A 22,045-nucleotide genomic window follows, 5' to 3' on the forward strand; every position below is an offset into this window, starting at 1 on the left:
GCCACACTTCCGGCGGGGCCGCGACCACAGAGGGGCGCTGGGGGTGGCGGGATAGGCTGGGCGCGGCCGGCGCTGCGGACGGGCTGCTGCTGTCTGTCCGTGCGGCGCGAGGGCTCTGCGTCCCGCCGGCGCCATGGGCAACTGCCACACGGTGGGGCCCAACGAGGCGCTGGTGGTTTCAGGTAAGGGAGCGGCAGGGGAGATGGATCCTGGGGTGCCGGGGCGGGCGGATGGAGAAGGGCAGGGCCGGCGCAGGGCTCGGAGGGTTGGGGGCCGAAGTCGGGACTCCGCGTGCTGAGCCTGGGTCTCCAGCAGCCCCGCGGCCGCACCTGAGACCCCTTCCCGGAGAGACCCCCACACACCCGCTTTCCAGGCTCCGCACCGTCGGGCACTCACCAGCGGCTCCTCCTCCCCCTGCGTTTCTTCCTGTGTTTATTTCTTCCCTTCTGCCTAGACCCGGCCTCCCCTGCACGGTACGCCACCGTGGGCTTGGGGGTCACGCACTGGAGCCTTGGAATTCCGGGTGGGAGGGGACCTGTGGTTCCTTGGAACACGGTAGTCTGGCTGATTTCCAGCGCCCGGGACTGGGGGTGGTTCGGCCAGCTGTAGAGGGCAGGTGCCTGCAGGCAGAGGTGTTCAGAGACCTGGGTTGTTCCTCCTGCACAGTCAGACCCGTTAGTTCCGAGCAAGCTAGGGCTTGCTGGGGTTACTGGCATTGCCCGCCCTGGAGATGTGGGTGCGGCCTCTACAGGTTGGGAAACCCGGCTCTGGCCTGTGCCACTCCGGATTGCAAAATGCTGCAAGCTCCAGAACGCCTGTCTAGGTGGGGCTTGGGCACTGCAGCCCTGGGAGGAGGTGTGCATCTCGCTTTAAGACTGCTGTTTACATTGTAGATTTGGGATGCCTTAGGAGGTAGCTTAAAGCCTTTCAAGCCCCCAGAATGTGCAGTCCCTGCCTCCAGGAGCGGGGGAAGAAGGCTGTTTCCTGACAGCTTGGAATCCTGCAGCTGTAGCGTTCCCCAGCGACCATGATCGGCGCTGATTTTCAGCAGGTGCAGAGCAAGAAGCCCTGAACCAAAAATTACAGCTTCCCACTCTTGGTGAGATATGATAAAGACATTGGGAAGCTCCACCCCAAAACATAGTCTTAGGCTCAGTTTGGATCTCAGAATCAGTCTCTCCACAATCCAGAAGGTAGTTCCTCTGAGGGAGATGAGATACCCCACAGGCACATGCCTCTGAAGACCAGAGATAGCCTGGGGATAGAAGAGACCCCCAGAGAGCACTAAGGCCAACTTGATCTCTAAGATCCAGTCCTGGCCGTGTGTGCTGGCGCACGCCTGTAATCCCAGCACTCAGGAGGCTGAGGCAGGAAGATCATTGTGAGTTCGAGACCAGCCTGGACTACAAAGTGAGCTCAAGGCCAGCCTGAACTGCATAGTGAGACCCTATCTCAATAAGACATAAAAATAAAAACAAGAAAAAGATCCAGTCCTGTCTCTCAGCCTCTATCCTTAGAGAAACCAGAATTTACACTGCACTTGTTCTTGTGGGATTTCTTTCATGAAGCCCAGACTCTGGGTTGAGGGGACAAAAGCTTCCATTCTGTCCCTGTGGAAAATCTTGAGAGTACAGTGTGAGAGGAACCCCTGAGATGGGCTGCTGTTTTTACCTTCCATTTCATGGGAACCACTGGTTTTTGTCACCTGGGGAGCTGTTTTAGGGATGAGGAGAAACCTTGCTAACAACTGGGGGTGCTAGAGTCAAGGGAGGGAGAGGAAAGGAAAGGATAATGCCTGGCATAATGGTGCCTTGGGATTTGAGCCAATCAAGCAGAGATGCAGCTCTCTCTTGCATATGGTCTCCTAGGAGAGCCCAGCAGCTGCTCCCAGCCTTGCCTCCTTTGGTCTCCTGTCCCCTTGGACCTGCAGCTAAGCCCAGAGAGATCTCATTAGGCCCAGTTTCAAGGGTATGTTGGTGTATCTCATGGTTACCTTTTCTTTTTTTTTTTTTTAGACAGGGTCTCAATAAGTAGCTCATGCTGACCTTGACTTATGTAGCCCAGGGTAGCCTCGAAGTTGCAGCAGTCCTCCTGCCTCAGCCTCCCTAGTGCTGGGATTACAGGCTTGTGCCGCATTTATAAACATTTTGAGGAGCAATCTTTAGGCTTTGCTGGACTACCAACAGGATTTGTGGCTCAAAACAGACTTAAACAGCTGGATGTAGTGATAGATGCCTATAATACCAACACTCTGGAAGGCTGAGGCAGGAGGATCATAAGTAATAAAAAGGAGGGGGAATGTACGAGCTCAGTGCAAAGGCCCTAAGTTCCATCATTAGTTTAAAAAAAAAAAAGGTGGAAAAAAAATTTTTTTTAAAAAGTGGGCTGGGGATATAGCTCAGTGGCACAAGTGTCTGCCTGACAAGCATAAGGTCCTAAGTTTGCTTCCTGGTACCAAAAAAATAAAATAAAAGAAGTGGGAAGGTATGTGTATGGTCTTCCTTTCCAGTAGGAAGAAGGCGGGAGAGGCACTGAAGGGAAGAGAGAGCTCTGGAAAGGGCAGTAATGGGCTTTGTCTTCAGAGGAGCAAAGAGGGTAAAGCAGAGGTTATCCCCAGGTATTTTGGGTTATTTCAGTTTGATTAAAGGCAGCAAGGGAAAGCAAGCTGAGTTAGAAGAGGTGAGTTTTATAAACCCAGGCATGGTGGCACACAGCGCTGAGGAGGCTGAGGCAAGAGGATTGCTGTGAGTCTGAGGCCAACCTGAGCTACATAGTGAGGCCCTGTCTCAAAAAAGAAAAAGAAAAAAAAAAAAGAAGGAAAAAGTGAGATAAAATTAAGAGAAGCTTTTAGGCCTCAAAATGAGTGAAAGCTAGGGAGGTCAAGGAAGAGCCATCAGATTGTCCCCTTAGGGGGTGGTGGCTGAGGGACCAGGAAGTTTTGAAGAAAATGCATTCCAGGGGAGGAGCCTGCTGGAGCCAGGGCAGACGTCAGTCCCAGCTTCCTGTTGCTGCCCCTGGATCCTGGCTTGTTGCCCTTGGCCAAGGGCTCACTTGAGCTCTGGCAGCCTTCTCCCAAGGTCAGAGGCTAAGTGAAGGTGCCCTGCACCCCTCTTCTCCCACTTCCTCCTATAACACATTGAGAAGTCCCTGGAACTGGCCAGAGGCAGCTCTGCCCCAGCCTTCACCAGGAGAGAAGATGTGACATAAGCTGTGGTCTGGGGCCTTTTCCAGTTTCACTTAATCCCAAGATGGTTTAGGTTTCAGATTGACTGCTTGTCCTCAGAGGCCTCGCTTGCAACACCTCCCAGAACAGAGAAGCCTGAAAAAGCTCCCCTGAACAGCAGCCCTATGCATAGGGATTTCCACCCCAGAGAAAGAGTGCCCGCACTAAGGAGATGTTCTTTGTTTTTTTGTTTTTGTTTTTGTTTTTGTTTTTTGCATCTTAATGACCTGAACACACCCGGTGCAGGGTGCAACACATGAGCGCCCACTCCGGCCGCCGGCCCCAAACTGCATTCTTCTCTTCATTTATTTATTCTCCTAAATAAAAGCATAAATCGTAGCCAGGTGTGGTGACACACACCTGTAATCTCAGCACTCGGGAGGCTGAGGCAGGAGGATCGTTGTGAGTTCGAGACCAGCCTGGGCTACAAAGTGAGCTCGAGGCCAGCCTGAACTGCATAGTGAGACCCTGTCTCAAAAAAACAAACAAAAAAAAAGCCATAAATTGTGCGCGGTGCACACTGAAGTGAGGTCAGGGAGAAGCCTGGGTTGACGGATGCAAGCATCTGGCCGCAGCATTCATTAGACACAAAATCAGGAGATACTCTTTGATCTGGGACCTGTGGTATGACTACAAGTTGAGTATCCCTCATCAGAAATGCTTGGGACCAAAAATGTTTTAAATTTCAAATTTTTTTGTACTTTGGAATATTATACATAATGAGATATCTTTACATATACATAATGAGATAGCTTAAGGATAAGACCCAAGTCTGAACATTAAATTTATTTGTGTCGTGTACACCTTATACACATAGCCTGAAAGTGATTTTATACAGTATTTTACTGTGCCAGCATTTTGACTGCAACTGTTCACAGGTCGCATGTAGAATTTTCCAATTGTGCCATCCTGTTGATACTTAGAAGTTTCTGTTTTGACTGGGTGTGGTGGTTATATACCTGTAATGCAGCTACTTGGGAGGCTGAGGCAGGAGGATCAGGAGTTCAAGGCCAGCAGGGGAACCTTAGTGAGACACCGTCTCAAAATATAAAGGACTAGGGATGTAGCTCAGTGGTAGAACTCCTCTGGGTTCAGTCCCCAGTGCCGCAAAAACAAAAGTTTGATTTTGGAGCGTTTCAGATTTGAGATTTTTCAGATTAGGGGTGTTCAACCTGTATTAGTGCCTTATACACAGTGGCAGATTCAGGAAACTAAGTTGGCTGCCCCATGAGAGTCATATATACCATCTCTCCCAGCTTAGAAGTCCTGTCCATTTGAGAAATGGGAGTGGGAGGGTCTTTGTTCCTTTGCCTCCAGCCAAACCGAGGCCCCAGTTCTCCATTCTTGCTGCCATTGTCTCTGTTAAGGTCATTGGTCTCACCACTACCCAAACCTGGACTCTAGAAATGCACTACCCAATGTGGTAGCTGCCCCAGCTCTGGAGGCTGAGGCAGGAGGATCACTGCAAGTTCAAGGCCAGCCTAGACTACATAGCGCGACCCTGTCTCGAAACCACCCCCCCCCAAAATGCCAGTGTAACCTTATCATCTCCTAGCTTAAATCCCCGTGTGGCTCCCCATCACTCACAAACACACATGTGCATGCTCACACACCTTCCTGGCCTGTGGAGAAGATACTCTATGATGTGCCCTCTTGTCTCCTGCTATGGGTCCTGAGACACAGTGTAACTCGCCACCAAAGCTACCCAGACTCTTGACCTGGAGAGGCAGACCTCCTGAAGCTTCCATGAAAACCCAAGTTGGCGAACATAGAAATGGTAACACTCTGGCTTTTCTCCAAATTCCATTTCCTCCAATTCATGTTTCCTGTGTTTGTGTGGGTAAAATGACCTCAGTTGTGTTTGTCACCTGATGGAGGATTTGCGAACAAAACCACAGTTTTGCCAAACACTTCTGTTTGTGAACCAAATTGCAAACAAAAGCATTGGTGAACCAAGTCGTAACTGTCTCTCCAGTTTTTACTAAAGTTTCCTTGATCTTGATGAGTAATTTTGGCATTAACAGGAGAGTTCACTACAAAAATTTCAGGAATTGATTTTTCTCATGTGAATGGAGAACATGCTGAGCATATCCACAACCTGGGTCTGGGTTGCTGCTGAGTTAGCCGTCTGTTGAGTTAACATACAATTTTCAGCAGCCACTTTCTTTCGAAGCCTTTTCCCTTTCTTCTCACTTCTCCTGTTAATACCACAAGTGGGCCTTAATTTATTTTGGGAGGTTCATTTGCAATGCCTGGGATCAAACCCACGGGCCCCTGTACATGCTAAGTAAGTGCCCTACCACTGAGCTATATTCCTAGCCCAATATTACACATTTTAATTTAGTTTTGAATGCCAGGGATATAGCTCAGTGGCATAAGCACCTGCCTAGCAAACGCAAGGTCCTGAGTTTGATTCCCAGTACCCCCCCCAAAAAATTGATTATGTTATCAATAAAAACTTTACTATAAAAAAAATAATGATTTAGTTTTGAGGCCCTCCTACCCCACCTAGTCCGGCAAGGGGAGCAGAGTCACTCTGAGCACCCCAAAGGTAGAGCACCAACCTTAGTAAGATGTGTCTGCCAAGCCAGGAGGGGTGGTGCATGCCTGCAATTCCAGCACTGGGAGGCTGAGGCAGAAGGATTGCCAGGAGTCTGAAGGCAACCTGGGCTTCATAAAGAGTTCAAGACCAGCCTGAACTACACATAAGGAGACTCTGTCTCAAAAGAAAAGGGGGGGACAAGTGTTGGGGTAGCACTTACCTAGCATGTGTGAGGCCATGGGTTCAAAAAAACACTCTCTCCCACCAGATCCCACGTGCCACCCCCTGTATCCCTCTAGCTGGCCACCATGATAGCAGGTGTGCCCCATGGTATCATGATCATCCCAAGAAAATGCCTGTTCCACTTAGTTTCTTCTTCAGAGTAGGAACTGTATCTTCCTCTCTGTATATCCTTTGCACAGAAAAGACTACTTGTTTGTTGAATGAATGAATGAATGAATGAATGAATAGTTGAGTGAAAAATGTAAGCTTTTCCAGAGCACCCCTCCTCACTGGCCTAATCCATCCTCTGGAAGCACTTTGTCTTAGTCATTTTCTTGCCAGTAGATAAAATAGCCGACACCCACAACTTAAAGAAGAAGAGATTTATTTTGACTGGCATGTGTAGTCCATGGTGGGCCAACTCCCAAAGCAGAAACAGCATGGCAGAGGGGCATGGTGGACAAAAAGCTGCTCACATCATGGCAGCCAGAAAGCAGACAGAGAAGGGCTGAGCCAAAGGGTGACATCTGCCCTTCCAGGTAAAGCCCCCAGCAGTTGTCCTGTGCTACCAAGCCCCACCTCCTAATTGCAAGTCAGCTATAGCGCCCCCATGGTACAGCCCCACCTATGAGCACACAAGGCTCTTGGAGACATCTAGATATACAGTTTCTGGGTTTGTTTTGTTTTTTGTTTTTACTTTGTTTTGGTTTTTTTCCGGTACCGGGAATCGCATTTATGCCTTTGCGCTTGCCAGGCAGGCGCCGTGCCGCTGAGCTCATGCCCAGCCCCTTTTTTTTTTACTTTTTGAGACAGGGTCTCGCTATGCAGTTCAGGCTGGCCTTGAGCGCATTCTGTAGCCCAGGCTGGTCTCGAACCCGCAACCATCCTCCTGCCTCAGCCTCCCGAATGCTGGGATTACAGGCGTATGCCACCATGCCCGGCAATCTAGATATACAGTGATCCCTCACCCAGTGGGAATTATGTTCTAGAGACCCCCATGATAGGTGAAAATCCGCAAAGTAGCAGCAGTATACATATATAGATAGATATAGATATATCACATATATACACACTTTTTTTTTGGCCTTCAGATGCTTTTCTTTTTTTGGTGGGGGGGTATGGGGACTCGAACTCATGACCTCAGGCTTGCCAGGCAAGCACTTGTGCCGCTGAGCTATATCCCCAGCCCCTTTCATATGTCTTAAACACTTTCTACACTCTTAAACCTATGTGATTTTAACAACATGTAGAATTCTATATGGGTACTCACCAGTGAAGTATACTACAACTTGAATGATGAAGATCATGAATTATGTAGCTGTGCAGTACTGATGGTGATACGAAGTGGACAAGGAGAGATGCTGAACATATAGGCACAGTGCGAGAGAGCAAACAGACCGATGCTACAGTCACTGAGCCAATCAGTGCACAGGATACAGAACACAGTGCTGTGGTTGGTCACCTTCCATTCCATCAGCCAATAGTGTGCTATGTACAATCTCACATTGGCAAACTTGCACAAGGGGTAGTGGCATACTGCATTTCCACTGTGTACAGTACAGTATTCATCTGCTGAAGAAATACATACTGTATTTTATTTCAATTTAATATTCTTTTAATATGTTCAAATTAACATTTTTTCTATTTTAAATTTTTAGGCAAAAATAATTAAAACCATAACTTATGTAAATACCTGTGTACAGCAGAATCCCACGATATAGCGAAAATTCCATGGTACAGAATTAGAAATATTTTCTTTAACACTGGGCGTGGTGGTGCACGCCTGTAATCCCAGCACTCCGGAGGCTGAGGCAGGAGGATCCTTGTGAGTTCGACACCAGCCTGGCTACAAAGTGATCTCTGAACTGCATAGCGAGACCCTGTCTCAAAAAGACAAAAAAAAAAAAGAAATTTAAAAACCCACAATACAGTAAAGCCACAGTATGTGAACTGCAATATAGCGAGGAACAACTGTAAATCATGACACACATTCTGAATTATTCAGTGAATAATCTTTTTATGCAAATTGCCTACAAAACTAGATTCTAAGTCCCTTAAGATCAAAAAGAACTTTTCTCCTCTCTTTGTATAATCTCACCAACTGTCACCCAACAGATGCTATTGTCAAGTTGCAGAGCTCAGCTAGAGGTGATGGCACATGCCTAGCACTCTGGGAGGCTTAGGTGGGAGGATCTCAGCTTCAAACCCAGTGTGGCCAGCTTAGGAACTGTACTAGTCACTCTCTCATTGCTGGGACAAAATACCTTATACCTGCAACTTAATGAAGGAGAGGTTGATTTTGGCTCAGTTTCAGAGAGTTCAGTCCACAGGCTGGCAGGCTCCAAGACAGAAGGCGCATAGTATAAGGGCAAGGCAGAGAAAGCTGCTTACCTCATGGCAGCAAGAAAGCAGAAAGAAGAGAGGAGCTAGAAACAGGAATATAACCTTCCAGAAAAAAAAAAAAAAAAAATGTGTTTTTTTTTTGTGTGTGTGTGTGTGCTGGTAATTAAACTCAGGACCTTGAGCTTGCCAGGCAGGCTGTGCCACTGATCTACATCCCTAGCCCAGAAAAAAAATGGAAACAAAGCTTTTGTAAATAAGGAGGGAAGACGGGTTGAAGGGAGGGGAGGGTAATGGGAAAAAAAGAAACGATATATCATGTACAGATACAAATTCCCTACGATGAATGTTATCATTATGTATATCTAAAATGTACCAATAAAAGTTTTTTAAAAAGCAAAAAAAAATCTAGTAGAGCAAAAAAGTTACAATATATGATTACTGTATCATTTATACTAAACAATGTTATTTTCATGAATTTATAAAAAATACTCCAGCAATCTTACTTAGGCTGGCATTATAGAAGAAAATTCAATGACAAGTCCTTTTTTACTTTAAGATTCTTTTCTGTCCCAATATTAGGAAGTTTAACTTTTTTGAGGTATATTTGCCACATTTTTGGATTAGTTGATTTTCCTTAAACTTAAAAGAATTCTTACTGTTTAACAATACTATTGGTGAGGCTGGGGATTTAGCTCAGCAGCACAGTGCCTGCCTGGAAAGCGCAAGGTCATGAGTTCAATTCCTGGTACTGGAAACCCCCCCAAAAAAAAAAACAAAAAAAAATACTGTTGGTTATAAAATAAGATAAAAGTAGTATGACACTATAGAAAGTAAAATGTGAAAGTACATTTGCTCTATCTCCCCAGGGCCTCTTGACCCCCAGTTCTTCACCCACCCCCAGCCAATTCTTCTACCTTGAAGGCATCCTCTCCAAGTTGTCTGAATAATGTAATTTTCGGGCTAAGCCTGTACAAATAAATAATGTTTGGGGCTGGGGATTTAGCTCAGTGGCACAGCACCTGCCTGGCAAGTGCAAGGTTGTGAGTTCGATTCCTGGTACCGGAAAAAAAACAAACAAAAAAATATATATATATGTGTGTGTGTGTGTGTGTGTGTGTGTATGTACATATGCACCTGTGGAATTGTGTGCTTTTTAAAAACCACATTATATATTGTTTTACAACTTTCTTTTTTCATTTAGTGATATATCCTGATCAAGTTTTCATATGCTTATCTGGACTTATTTAATTCTTTTCATCATGATAGAGTCTGTGTAATGTATCTTTTGTAATTTTCAGAATATTTTTATCTCCCACCCTCTTTTTCCATAGAAAGAGCTGTCTTTTTTCTACCACTATAATGGTTCTATAAACAGTTTTTAAAACAGCTCTAGGGGCCGCTAATATAGCTCAGCTGCACAGCGCCTGCGTAGCAAGCACAAGGTCATGAGTTCAATTCCCAGTACCAAAAAAGAAAAAAAATAAAACAGCTCTAATAAGGCCGAGCCTGGTGGCACAAGCCTGGTAATCCCAGCAGTTGGGAGGCTGAGGCAAGAGGATTGCTGAGAGATTGAGTCCGGCCTGGGCTACACAGTGAGTTCAAGGCCAGCCAGAACTGCATAGTGAAACTGTCTCAAACAAATAGCTCTAGGGGCTGGGGATTTAGCTCAGCGGCACAGCACCTGCCTGGCAAGTGCAAGGTTGTGAGTTCAATTCCTGGTACCAGAAAAAAAAAAAAAAAAAAATCAAACAAATAGCTCTAATGAACTTTATTAAAACTGAAGTTTGGGGCTGGGGATATAGCTTAGTGGCATAAGCGCCTGCCCAGCAAGCAAAAGGTCGTGAATTTGATCCCCGGCACCGCAAAAAAAAAAAACAAAAACTGAAGTCTTTAAAGAACACAACCTTCTCTACCTTGGAGTTGGTTAGAAGAGTACTCTATCTCTGATTTTACAATGATGATGATAAAGTTTTACAGCATGAACCAGACTATCCCCTTACGTGTCACACCCAGACACCTGTCTCTTCAGACCAGGCTCCACCTCTGAAGAGCTTACTCAGCTCCGCTCTCACCTGCAGATTGCTGATGCTCTAGCGGCTCCATGATCTAATGTTCCAGAAGCCCCACCTCTGAACATGAGACTTTTGGAGGACATTTTAGATGTAAATTATAACCGTTATTACAGGAACTTAACAACATTCTGTCTCAAAATAAAAAACTTAAAATGGGGCCAAGGATATAGCTCAGCGAGCAGGCCCTGGATTCAATCCTCAGAACAAGTAAAAGGCCAGAGTTGCTGTAGAGGAAGGGAGACCAACCCAGGAACTGACTGACCAGCAGTGCTTTGCTTTGCTCCCCAGGGGGCTGTTGTGGTTCCGACTATAAACAGTACGTGTTTGGCGGCTGGGCCTGGGCCTGGTGGTGTATCTCCGACACTCAGAGGTAAGGGGCTGGGGGCACCAGAAGACTGTCTCCTTAGGGCAAGGAAAAGAGGGTTTTCCAGCATCCCTGCCCATCCTGCAGGTTGGCTAGAGCATCACCATTTGCCCCCTTCCAGGGGGGCGGAGAGCAGGAGAGGTGGACTCACCGGGATGCAGGAGGCACACATCAGGCGGGTCTGTCCATGAGCACTTTCTCCCCACTGGGTTTCTCTTTTCCACTGGAGATGACATCGCTTCTGTCCCAGAGAATTCAGAGTCATACCAGGCCGAATCTCAGTTTCCTGATTTTAGCTCAGTTATTCCAGAAGTCTTAGCCAGGCACAGTGGCACGTGTCTATAATCCCACCGCTGAGGGCACTGAGGCAGAAGTATCGCAAGTGTTGGGCCAGCCCGAGAGCAAGACCCTGTCTCAGAAACACAAGAACCACAAAGTCATACATACTGTTTTGAGTAGGTGTACAGAGGAAAGAAAGGCTGCAGAGAACTCTTACACATACTTACCCATAAGGCCCTGAGACAACTCAGAATAAAAGTATGGTCAGAAGTGCTCTGTGACAGCAGTGAGGTAGAGACAAAGGGTGGGGATCTGAGGAATTGGTGCTGGTGCCAGGCAAGATAGGTTCAGATCTCCTAGACCAGTGGTGATGAACCTGTGGCTCACATGCCAAAGTGGGCATACAGAACCCTCTCTGTCAGCACACAAGCCAAGTCACCCAAGCATCAGATAAACTGAAACCTCAGCCTGTAATCCTAGCACTCAGGAGGCTGAGGCATGAGGATTACTGTGAATTTGAGACCAGCTTGGGCTACATAGTGAGTCCAAGGCCAGCCTGCACTACATAGTGAGACCCCGTCTCAAAAAAACAAAACAGAACAAAACACTTAAACCTCAGTGTTTAGTTTTAATTGCAGTATTGGCACTTTGCAGTAAATAAATGAGTTTTGGGGTACAGTTTGTGTACTTAGTCTCTGAAAGGTTCCCCATCATTGTCCTAAATGCAAGGAAGGCGATCACAGCTCCTCAGAGCACCCAGCATCCCCCTCTCCTTGCTGGTGCCTCCCGATCCCAGGGCAGGGCCAGCACTGGCCTCTCCCGCTGCCTCAGTGTCCACCCAGCGATAAGGCACAGCCGCTTTTCCATCACTACCACCTTCCTGACAATGGAAAATGGGGCAGAGGCAGATCCTTCCAGACCAGAACCCAAGCAACAGGGCTGACAGAGCTGTGGAGGTTGTAGGCATGTTGGAGGTTGGGCATCCCAAAGGGGAAGCAACGGAGATTCCAGCAGAAATCCCCCTCCGCCACAGCCCCAGCCAGTCAGCAGATAGAAGCTCTGTCTGCACTGAACTGCTGGTGCTCGGGACTCCCAGAAGTCTGAGAGTGTCTGCGGCGGGGGTGGGAAAAGGGAGTAAGTTACAGCTGCGCAACATCTCTGATTTCCCGGTAACCCCCTCCACTCTCACATCTCTCTCCTCACTTTACCTTGCTGAGCTGAGGGATCCAAAAGCAGCAGAGAACAATCAATACCGGTCACATCTTTCCCTCCAAAGGCTTCTAGCCATGCCTGAGTGGGTCACTTGTCCTGAGAGAAGTCAAGAGAGCCCTCTCCAGAGACACTGCCACCTTGCACACCATACAGTCCCAGCTCACCAGAGTTTCTTGTTCCAGCATCTCCACTTGGGGCTGGGGATGTAGCTCAGCGGCGCAGTGCCTGCCTGGCAAGCGCAAGATCCTGAGTTCAATTCCTGGTACACCCTCCCCTGCAGAAAAAATAGAGTCCTTAGCAAACACCTCAGCTTACAGCCAAATCCTGACCCTTTGTGACTTGCACAGAGACCTGTCCCCAGCGGGGCTGCACTGTTAGGGCAATATTCCTGCAGTTCTTTCTTTACATTCTTGGTCTCTTGCTCCACAGGGAGCAGAGCTCTGGGACAGGAGGGCTAAGCCTACCTGATGACAGGTTTGCGAGTGAGAAGCGGGGGGGCTTGTACCTTATTTTTGGTTTGGTTTAGTTTGGTTTGGTTTTGCTACCGGGAATCGAACTCAGAACCTTGCACTTGCCAGGCAGGCTCCATGCTGCTGCACTACATCCCTGGCTCTGCACATCCTCATTCTGGTTCCCCTTACAGGGCATTCCGAGCCTGCGGCCCTTCCGCATCCTGTTCTCGGTTCTGGGAGCCAGCCCCTTCCCCAGTCTCTAACCCACTTGGGGAATGTCTTCACAGGTTGGGGCCTCTTCCTCTATGCTGGCAGGAGCTTCTCAGGTTAGAACAGAGGCTTCTGACCCATGCTTCCGACTCAGCCTTTTCCGCAGCATCCTGTATCTCAGCCCACTCCCCGCAGGGTGTCAGCCATTCTTCATCCAGGCTCAGTGAAGTCCTTCCTGCTGCACGTGCCCCAATGTCCTGTACTACGCTGAGGCCCTGTCACAGAGAGCTCTCTGCCTTCCTGAGCAATTCCTCCACCTCTGGCATCTGAGATGCAGCCTCCTGTGTTTCACCCTTCCCTTCCCTCCCATTTCCCTCTCTCCTTCCCCAGAAAAAAACTTGGTGGGTGGCTGACTGAACTGGGTCAAGAGACCCTGCAGACCCAGGGGTCCTAGAGTTAGGGGCTCAGATGAAGGCAGCCTTTGCGGGTCTGCATGGCCAAGCCCCAGGGCTGGTGCTGGGAGAGCAGCCCTCCCAGGGTTAGGCTGGAGGTTCCACATTGCCTACTGCTCTTCATCTCCCTATCCACCTGCTTCTGCCCACTTCTCTTCCTTCTTGGGGTCTAAGGAACCTTTCCACGCTATCCACAGCCTGTCTCTGCCTTGACCACCACCCTACACACGCACGCATACAGAGAAGACCAGGTAGCTTCAAGATACCTTTTCTGCTCATGTCCAGCTTTGAAAATTCCAAAGTGAATTGGTCCCCGTGAATTTTCTGGCAGAAGCATACCTTACCCCTCAGCCTTCCTTAACCCCCCTCCCAATCAGACATCCAAACTTTACTTTGGGCTTTTCTGGCCCTAAATTGCCTGCTTAGTAATATGTAGCAAAGCAGGATTCAGGATTCAGTACATTAGTTCTCAGAGTGGCTAGATTTCTAGAAACACAGGTTGGCCTGTGTTAGGAGGGTGGAGCTAATGTTGAGTTTCCCAGATTGTGGCAGGAATCTCCTGGGAAAGTGAGGAGGTGGGCAACCTGGGTGCCTTTCCCACAGGCCTTCTGACCTCAAGCCCTGGGCCCAGTAGCACCTCATTGTAAAGGGATGGGGACCAGAGAAGAGACCCTGGAGCCTCAGGCCAGCAAAGGGGCACCTTTGCTCTCCTGCAGCCCTAGGCTAAGCTGGCAGGTGGGGGATGAAGTGTTGAGAGCACCCCCACCCTGCCCACATGTGTCAGGCATCGGTGCTTATCTAGTAACCACTGTGTGTGTTTGCTGTGTCCCCTCCTACCCTTCCTGTCCCTACCTCTCCCTACACCCTGGCTGCTCCTCAGACTGTCTCTGGAGGTTATGACCATCCTGTGTCGCTGTGAGAATATTGAGACGTCGGAGGGGGTCCCGCTATTCGTAACAGGGGTTGCACAGGTAATAACTCACCTGCTTCCTCTTCTGTATCTAACCTTCTCTCTTCCTGCCCTACGGTGCCTGGCAGGCAGGAGCTGGATGGACTCCCCTCCTGAGAGTGTGCCTCCTGCCCCCTTCCCATCTCTGCTGCTCTGGGTGCCAGGATGGAACCCTGTAGATCCCCAGGGCCCTTCCCCTTCCGCCTTGGGGCTGCAAGGAGGGAAAGGGCTAGTGATTCCAGAAACTCTGGGCAAGTCAGCCAGTGGGTATACTTGAATGCCAGGCTTTATTACCTTGCAGCCAGAGTTGGCGAAAACTGGTTTTGGCTAGAATGTTAAGCAACTCCAAGTACTTTCTCTACAACGTGCAAGTTCCCTTCTTCATTGCTTCACTCTCCAGCGCTCTATTGAGCGCTTTCTCAGTTTTAGGTACTAAGAATTCAACAGCCAACATCCAAATGCACCTCCCCGCTCAGAGGCAGTTGCCAGTGTGTCCGCAGGCTGGAAACAGCCTGCACAGCATCTTTCCCATCCCCCTTCCTCAGTATTGAGCTGCCTTTCAGCACCACCACTCCTTTCCTCCTCCTTCTTGTGCTGGTCAAGGACACCACACCTAGCCCATCAGCCTTTGGAAGGATGGGAAAGCAGACTGCAGAGCAGGGGCCTAAGAGAGGCTCAGAGCACCTTCTGTGGAATAGACAGGGTCCAGGCCCCCCTCAACACCCCGTATGAGCCAACTCCTCAACACCCCCAACTATACTGGCAACATCTGCCAATCCCCAGGGTCCATTTAAGCTGGATGGATGTGGACCCTTCAGGAGTCAGATTATCTGGGCAGAACAACTCTTTCTGGGGTTAACGCTACTTGGCCAAGAGGCCTGGTGTGACCCGCCTGGACCCTCTAACAGAGGGTGGGCTTCAAATCATAGCCTTTATTCAGGTGGAGGCCCAGACAGGGCTTCCCTGGCCAGGGGCAGGTACAGAATCGCTTCCTTCTTGGCCCAGCAGTGGGCATATTCTCACTATGCAAGCCTACCAGGCAGAGCTTTCTAGGCAGCCTCCTGCGGTCCTGAGTAGACCCGGGCAATGAGAGAACCCCGGAAACATTCAAATGACACTCATGGAGAGCCTCACATGGATAGCCCACTCCATAACTTACACATAACTTACACATAACTTACACATAACTTACATAACTTACACAGCTTCACCTAGGTTCTCCCCGCCCCCATCAGCCCCAAACTGCAACCACATCTTACCTACTTCCTGTTCCTCACAATTCAAGCCAGGGCGACTGGAGCGCAGGACGTGTGCACATGTGTGGCCCACTTACCTATTCCCTGGAGCCGCCTGCACCTACCCTGCCCTTGTCCCACCTTCTCACACACTGCCAGCTACAACCCCTTGAATGGTCCTCCGCACTCTCCCACCCAGGACTCTTGGCCTGTCCCAGCTGGAACGGCGAGGTATTGGACTCATTTCCCACACCCCAGGCCCTGGGCCCCCAGACCCATGCCCCTGTTTTGCATTTCTTGGCAGGATTTCCCTAGAGATTATGACGTTGCAGCCCCGCTGCGAGGACGTAGAGACGGCCGAGGGGGTAGCTTTAACTGTGACGGGTGTCGCCCAGGTATAGTAACTCAGCAGCCCCGCGCATGTCCATTGAGGTGCCTCGTCCCGTGCTGGGGTTGGGGGGAGGAGGAGAGGACGGTATCCAGGGGCAGTTTCTCTCAGGCGCCCCTGTCGTCCCCCCAACAAGAGGGTCATCACCACTGAAACGTGCTTGCTTGGCCCCCCTTGGCCCCTCAGCAGGACTAACAGACGCCCCTTCTCTCCTCAGTGGCTCTCGAGGGACAGAACCAGTGCCGAGGGCTCCTGTCTCACTAACCCATCGCCATTCTTTGCAGGTGTTGGACATGCCACTCCCCAGAGTACAGGCCTACCCTGTTCCCTGCGCGGGGGGGTGGGAGGAGAGCCCGGAAGGAGAGCCCCACCAGGCAGAGGAGCTCTGAGTTAGAGGCTGTGTTTTATCCCCCGCTGGGAGCCTGGGAGGGGCACCCCTTGCCCTCATCCACCTCTCAACTTTACAGGGCAGCAAGCCGCAACTGTGTTTCAGGCCTCTGGTGAGGGAATTAGCTGAATACCTGGAGAAGCAAAGGCACAGCGGGTTGCAACTGTGGGACCTGTCTCCTCCCCGGTCTTTCGTAGTTCATCTATCCGTGTCCCTGTTGCTCATTCTCCTTTTCATACTCTGCCCCTCAGCCTGAGGGCGTCCCACCTGTGGGGAATCTGCAAGGGAGGAGTTGGCTAGTGAGGAAATAGTGAGCTGGAGGGATGACGAGACAAGCCCCAAATGCCTGAGAGCGAGGTGGGGTCAGGGTCTGGGATGCCGGCGAACACAAGCTTTTCATTGTAAGAATTCCTCATGCTAGCCCAGACTGGCAGCACACACCTGTAGTCCCAGCAGTCTGGGAAGTTGAGGCAGGAAGATTGCAGCTGAGCCCACCCAGGGTAACTTCTTGATGTAGAAAGACCCTGTATCAAAATAAAAGTAACCACAGAGGTGGGACTGTAGTTTAGGGCAAAGGCCCTGGGTCAATCTCTAGTCCTGCAAAAAATAAAACAATCCCTTGTGCCTTGTCTTACCATCAGAGGCCACAGGCACTCCAGCCCCTCCTCACAGCCCCTGGGACTCTAGATCTGACAAAGGAGGGAAGGGGCACAGCCAGCAGCCTCAGCACCTCTAGGTCTGAGGTGTCTGTCTGCCTGCCTCCAGCCCAGCTCAGACACCTCTGTGACCCTGGCAGGTGAAGATCATGACAGAGAAGGAGCTCCTGGCTGTGGCCTGTGAGCAGTTCTTAGGCAAGAACGTGCAGGACATCAAGAACGTCGTCCTGCAGACCCTGGAAGGGCATCTGCGTTCCATCCTTGGTGAGGCTCTCCCTACCCTCACATGGCCCCCAAGCCAAGGCCAGGGCAAGTCCATGGTGGGGAACAGGGGCTTATCCACTGAGGTTTTGTGGTTTAGTTTGGTTTTTTCGGTTGGTTGGTTGGTTTGGTTTGGTTTGGTTTTTTGAGACAGGGTCTCCCTATGTAGTTCAGGCTGGCCTGGACTCACAGTGTAGCCCAGGCTGTCCTTGAACTCATGGCGATCCTCCTGCCTCAACCTCCTGAGTGCTGGGGATTACGGGCATGTGCCACCACACCTGGCTCTCCACTGAGGTTTTTGTTTTGTTTTGTTTTTGTCTTTTTTGGTTTGTTTTTGTTTTTGTTTTTTCTCTTTTTGAGACAAGGTCTCGCTATGCAGTTCAGGCTGGTCTTGAGCTCATTTTGTAGCCCAGGCTGGCCTCGAACTTGCAACAGTCCACCTGGCTCAGCTTCCCGAGTGCTGGGATTATAGGCTTGCCCCCATGCCCAGCTGTCCAGTGAGGTTTTGAGCTGAAACATTTTTCCCTCAAGTATTACATTTCTAAGCCGGGGGCAGGGGAGGGGGCAGTTTATAGCTCAACAGTAGAGCACATGCTTAGCATGTGAGAGGCTCTGCATTCAGTCCCCAACAACAAAAAAGAAAAATAAAACTTCAGGTGACTTGAATGAAGGGGTTTTTTTGGGGGGTGCACAGTCTACTCAGAAATCCGGTGCTGCTTGGGATACCATTCCTCATCCAGTCTGGGCTCTGTAGAAAGTGGCTTGGTGTTAAATACTATTGAGAAGAAGCCCCGGGAAGCCCCACCTCAGACCACACAGGCCCTGCATGTACGCAAACTTGTACTTGCATGCTTCCTCCCTTTCCCAGCTGGCTGGGCTCCTGGGGAGCCAGCCCATGATCCCTCTGCTCCCAGGGACCCTGACAGTGGAGCAGATTTATCAGGACCGGGACCAGTTTGCCAAGCTGGTGCGGGAAGTGGCAGCCCCTGACGTTGGCCGCATGGGCATTGAGATCCTCAGCTTCACCATCAAGGTGAGGAAGGCTGCACTCCCAGCCCCCATCTGGGAGATGAGGGCTTGGTGGGAGGGACACCTTTGTGGCTGTAGCCATCCCTGCAGTGACTCCCACCACACCCCCAGGACGTGTATGACAAAGTCGACTATCTGAGCTCCCTGGGCAAGACACAGACTGCCGTGGTACAGAGAGATGCCGACATTGGTGTGGCTGAAGCCGAGCGAGACGCAGGCATCCGGGTATGTAAGATTTCCTTTCCACCCTCGGGACAGAGAATTCAGGGGTGATGGGACCATGGTCTGTCAGGAGACCCTCAGCACCTGCCCATCCTTCTCCCAGGAAGCTGAGTGTAAGAAAGAGATGTTGGATGTGAAGTTTATGGCAGACACCAAGATTGCCGACTCCAAGCGGGCCTTTGAGCTGCAGAAGTCGGCTTTCAGTGAGGAGGTCAACGTCAAGGTGAGGAGTCAGGGTACTCGGGTTAGGGCTCAGGGAAGGGTTCAGGGCTCAGTGGCCAGCCTTTAATGTGCTGACTCCCCTGCCACAGACAGCTGAGGCCCAGCTGGCCTATGAGCTGCAAGGGGCCCGTGAGCAGCAGAAGATCCGGCAAGAAGAGATTGAGATTGAGGTTGTGCAGCGCAAGAAGCAGATTGCAGTGGAAGCGCAGGAGATCCTGCGCACAGACAAGGAGCTCATCTCCACAGTGCGCCGCCCGGCCGAGGCGGAGGCCCACCGCATCCAGCAGATCGCAGAGGGCGAGAAGTGAGAGCTGCCGGGGGCTGGGGCTGGGGTTCGTTAGGCTCCTTTGCCCTTGGCATGCGCTCTTCACTCTCCTGACCACAGCTCGGAACCCACTTTTCCCCATGGCTGCCCCTCACTGCAAAGGGGATAAGCCACTCTGTTGTCAGGAAGGCTAAGTAAGATAGAGGGGCCTCAGGTTCCTGGCACTGTGCTTGGCACAGGGGGCCTCCCTGTTAGTCTCTTCTCCCGCTTACTGCCGGGAGCCCAAGGCTGCAGGCCAGCACACCCCCTTCAAATATCTCCCATCCCTTGCCGCCTCCAGGACAGAGGGCTGGAAGCTTGGCTGGCCCCCTGACAAGATTTGTTAGGACACTGGTACCTCCCACTGATCTCCTGGTCGGGCTTCCCCAGGGTGAAGCAAGTCCTCTTGGCACAGGCAGAGGCTGAGAAGATACGCAAAATCGGAGAGGCGGAGGCAGCAGTCATCGAGGCGATGGGCAAGGCAGAGGCTGAGCGAATGAAGCTGAAGGCTGAGGCCTATCAAAAATACGGGGATGCAGCCAAGATGGCCTTGGTTCTGGAGGCCCTGCCCCAGGTGAGGTCCCCCCCAGGTAAGCTGGCACCCAGAATTCAAGTCTCCTGGCTTAACTAGTGGGGCAAGTGGCAGAACTTCTCTGGGCTACAGACCAGCTGGCTGGAAGGATTAAAAAAGGAGAGTAAAGGGCCAGGGATATAGCTCAGTGGCATAAGCACTTGCCTGGCAAGCCTGAGGTCATGAGTTCGACTCCTGGTACCAAAAAAAAAAAAAAAAAAGCACTTGAGAGCTGAGGCAGGAGGATCATTGCGAGTTTGAGACCAGCCTGGACTACAAAGTGAGCTCAAGACCAGCCTGAACTGCATAGCGAGACCCTGTCTCAAAAAGAGAAAAAAAAAAAAAAAAAAAAAAAAGGAGAGAACTCAGCAGAGTGGTGCAGGAAACTGCCAACAAACCCAGGCCATCCCGGGCCCATGGGCCTCTCCCACCATGGCTTACAAAGTGGCCGGAGAGGCCAGACTGCTTTGGGCTTTGGGGGAGATAGAGAAGGGGGAGGAGGTGTTAGGCAGGCAGGCAGGCAGAGGGCGCTAACCACACTCTCCTCCCACCCACTTTACAGATTGCTGCCAAAATCGCTGCCCCACTCACCAAAGTTGACGAGATTGTGGTCCTCAGTGGGGACAACAGCAAGGTGACGTCAGAAGTGAACCGACTGCTGGCAGAGCTGCCTGCCTCGGTACATGCCCTCACGGGCGTGGACCTCTCAAAGGTGTGTCTCTATCTCCCTAGCTGCAATGGGGTAACCTGGACAGCCCAGTGGGCTGGCCTAGGCAGATGGGTCCAGGGCTCTGCTGCAAGGCCTCACGGCATCTCCCGTCTTTGCAGATACCCCTGATCAAGAATGTTACCGGTGCACAGGTGTGAGGCTCCTGCCGGCCTCCACCCTTCAGCAGCCGCCTGCCCCTCCCTCCGTTTTAACACCACAGGGACAACAGGAACGATGCTGACTCTGGTGCCTTATTTTGCAGGGACCAGAAGTGCTGCCCGTTCAGTCCATCTCTGGCTGTCTTCCCTCCTCTCCTGTCTATCTCTTCCTCTTCTTCTCCTCTACCTCATACCCTCACTCTCACTGCCACGGTCATCCAGTCTGTCTCTTCTGCCCTCATTTCTCTGTGCATCTCTTCCTCTGTCTTTTCCTCTCCCCCTCTCCTTATACCCCTTATGCACATCATGTAGTTTAAGATGAAGATGTTTATTATAATCACTGTCTGTGGGGGTGGCCTTGCTGCTCCTCAGAATCCTGGTGCCTTGAAGTTCTCCGTGTACCTGTCTGTCCTCCTGGGACCCTGGCCAGAGCCCAGCATGGGTGGAGAGGTCCTGGGTGGGATGGCTGTTCTACCCTCTCTTGGCCAGGTTTTCCCAGCCCAGAACCCTACTCCAGGAGGCCCACAGCCACTCACTTGTGCCCCTCTAGGCCTGGGTAGCCAGGGCCTGCAAGTCCCAGAGCCATTGTCCCTTCATTTCATCCCTCCCAGGCCCAGACCTGCCGTCATCCCTACCTGTCTCCCTGACTCTGGGGCACAGAGGCAAGGCCTCCTGTCTAGAGCAGCTCCCTCAGTTTGCTACTGCCTTAGGAGGCCCTGCTTGTGTTCAGGGAAGTCCCATCCATAGGCGTGTCCCTGCTAAATGGGATGGATCCCAACCTGCAAAGCCTTTCTGGGGTCAAGGTCTAGCCCTGTTGGGAACAGCAAAGTGTGTATACCCTCTTTCTGCTAGTGCTGCCCTACCCTGCGTATGGGGCCCTCCCACTGGGCAAGGCTGTGCCGACCCTGTCCAGAGTCAAGTGCTGTTCCTAGAGTGGCCTGGCCCCACTCCCCTTGTGCCATCTTGCTTCCCGGCCAAAGTGATGGGGTTCCAGCCATGGGAAGCGGCCCAGTCCTCTTTCTTCTTGTGCCAATGGAGGTAGAAGAGGCCAGAGCCCAAGCATCCGGGCAGGGGAGGGGTGCAGTGGGTGTCCCATGGTCCCAGTCCCCCCACTCTGGGCCCTGCCCCAGCCTGTGTAGCTGTTCTGCATGTGGATGCTGCATGTCTGGTCTGGGGCTTGGATGTTGCACTGCCCCACTGCCTGTCCCCTCCAGTAAAATAAAGATCTCTTATGCAGACCCCCTGTGCTATATATTCTTTTTCTTTTTTTAATTTGGTTTGGTCTTTTTTTTTTTTTTTTTTTTTTTTTTTTTTTTTTTTTTCCGGTACTGGGCATCGAACTCGCGACCTTGTGCTTGCCAGGCAGGTGCTGTGCCACTGAGCTAAATCCCAGCCCCTGTCTTTTTGAGACAGGGTCTCACTATGCAGTTCAGGCTGGTCTTGAACTCACTTTGTAGCCCAGGCTGGCCTCGAACTCACAACAGTCCTCCTACCTCAGCCTCCCGAGTGCTGGGATTATGTTTGTGCGCCACCACGCCCAGCTATGTGTTGCATATTCTGTAAGGAGAGACACTGAAAATCA

At 50.8% G+C, this 22,045-nt stretch overlaps 1 protein-coding gene across 5 annotated transcripts; it reads left to right on the plus strand.

Moving 5' to 3' along the window:
* Positions 1–25: 25 nt before the first annotated feature.
* Positions 26–21,702, plus strand: Flot2 (flotillin 2). 5 transcript variants are annotated; one of them, XM_005402705.1, is made up of 11 exons: positions 39–182; positions 10,691–10,772; positions 14,252–14,342; positions 17,128–17,251; positions 18,163–18,281; positions 18,389–18,502; positions 18,603–18,722; positions 18,811–19,025; positions 19,416–19,599; positions 20,159–20,308; positions 20,425–21,702. In XM_005402705.1, the coding sequence occupies exons 1-11, from the start codon at positions 134–136 to the stop codon at positions 20,461–20,463; spliced, it is 1,287 nt and encodes a 428-aa protein (XP_005402762.1). In that variant the 5' UTR covers positions 39–133; the 3' UTR covers positions 20,464–21,702. The 5 variants fall into 5 exon arrangements, with proteins under 5 accessions (XP_005402760.2, XP_005402762.1, XP_005402761.1 ...); XM_005402704.2 differs by lacking the exon at positions 14,252–14,342 and adding an exon at positions 15,860–15,950; XM_005402703.2 differs by lacking the exons at positions 10,691–10,772; positions 14,252–14,342 and adding an exon at positions 15,860–15,950 and having other exon boundaries at positions 26–182.
* Positions 21,703–22,045: the final 343 nt, after the last annotated feature.

This window comes from Chinchilla lanigera, unplaced genomic scaffold (genome assembly GCF_000276665.1).
Source record: "Chinchilla lanigera isolate Chin_1 unplaced genomic scaffold, ChiLan1.0 scaffold00080, whole genome shotgun sequence".
In the NCBI taxonomy this organism is placed as follows: Eukaryota; Metazoa; Chordata; class Mammalia; order Rodentia; family Chinchillidae; genus Chinchilla; species Chinchilla lanigera.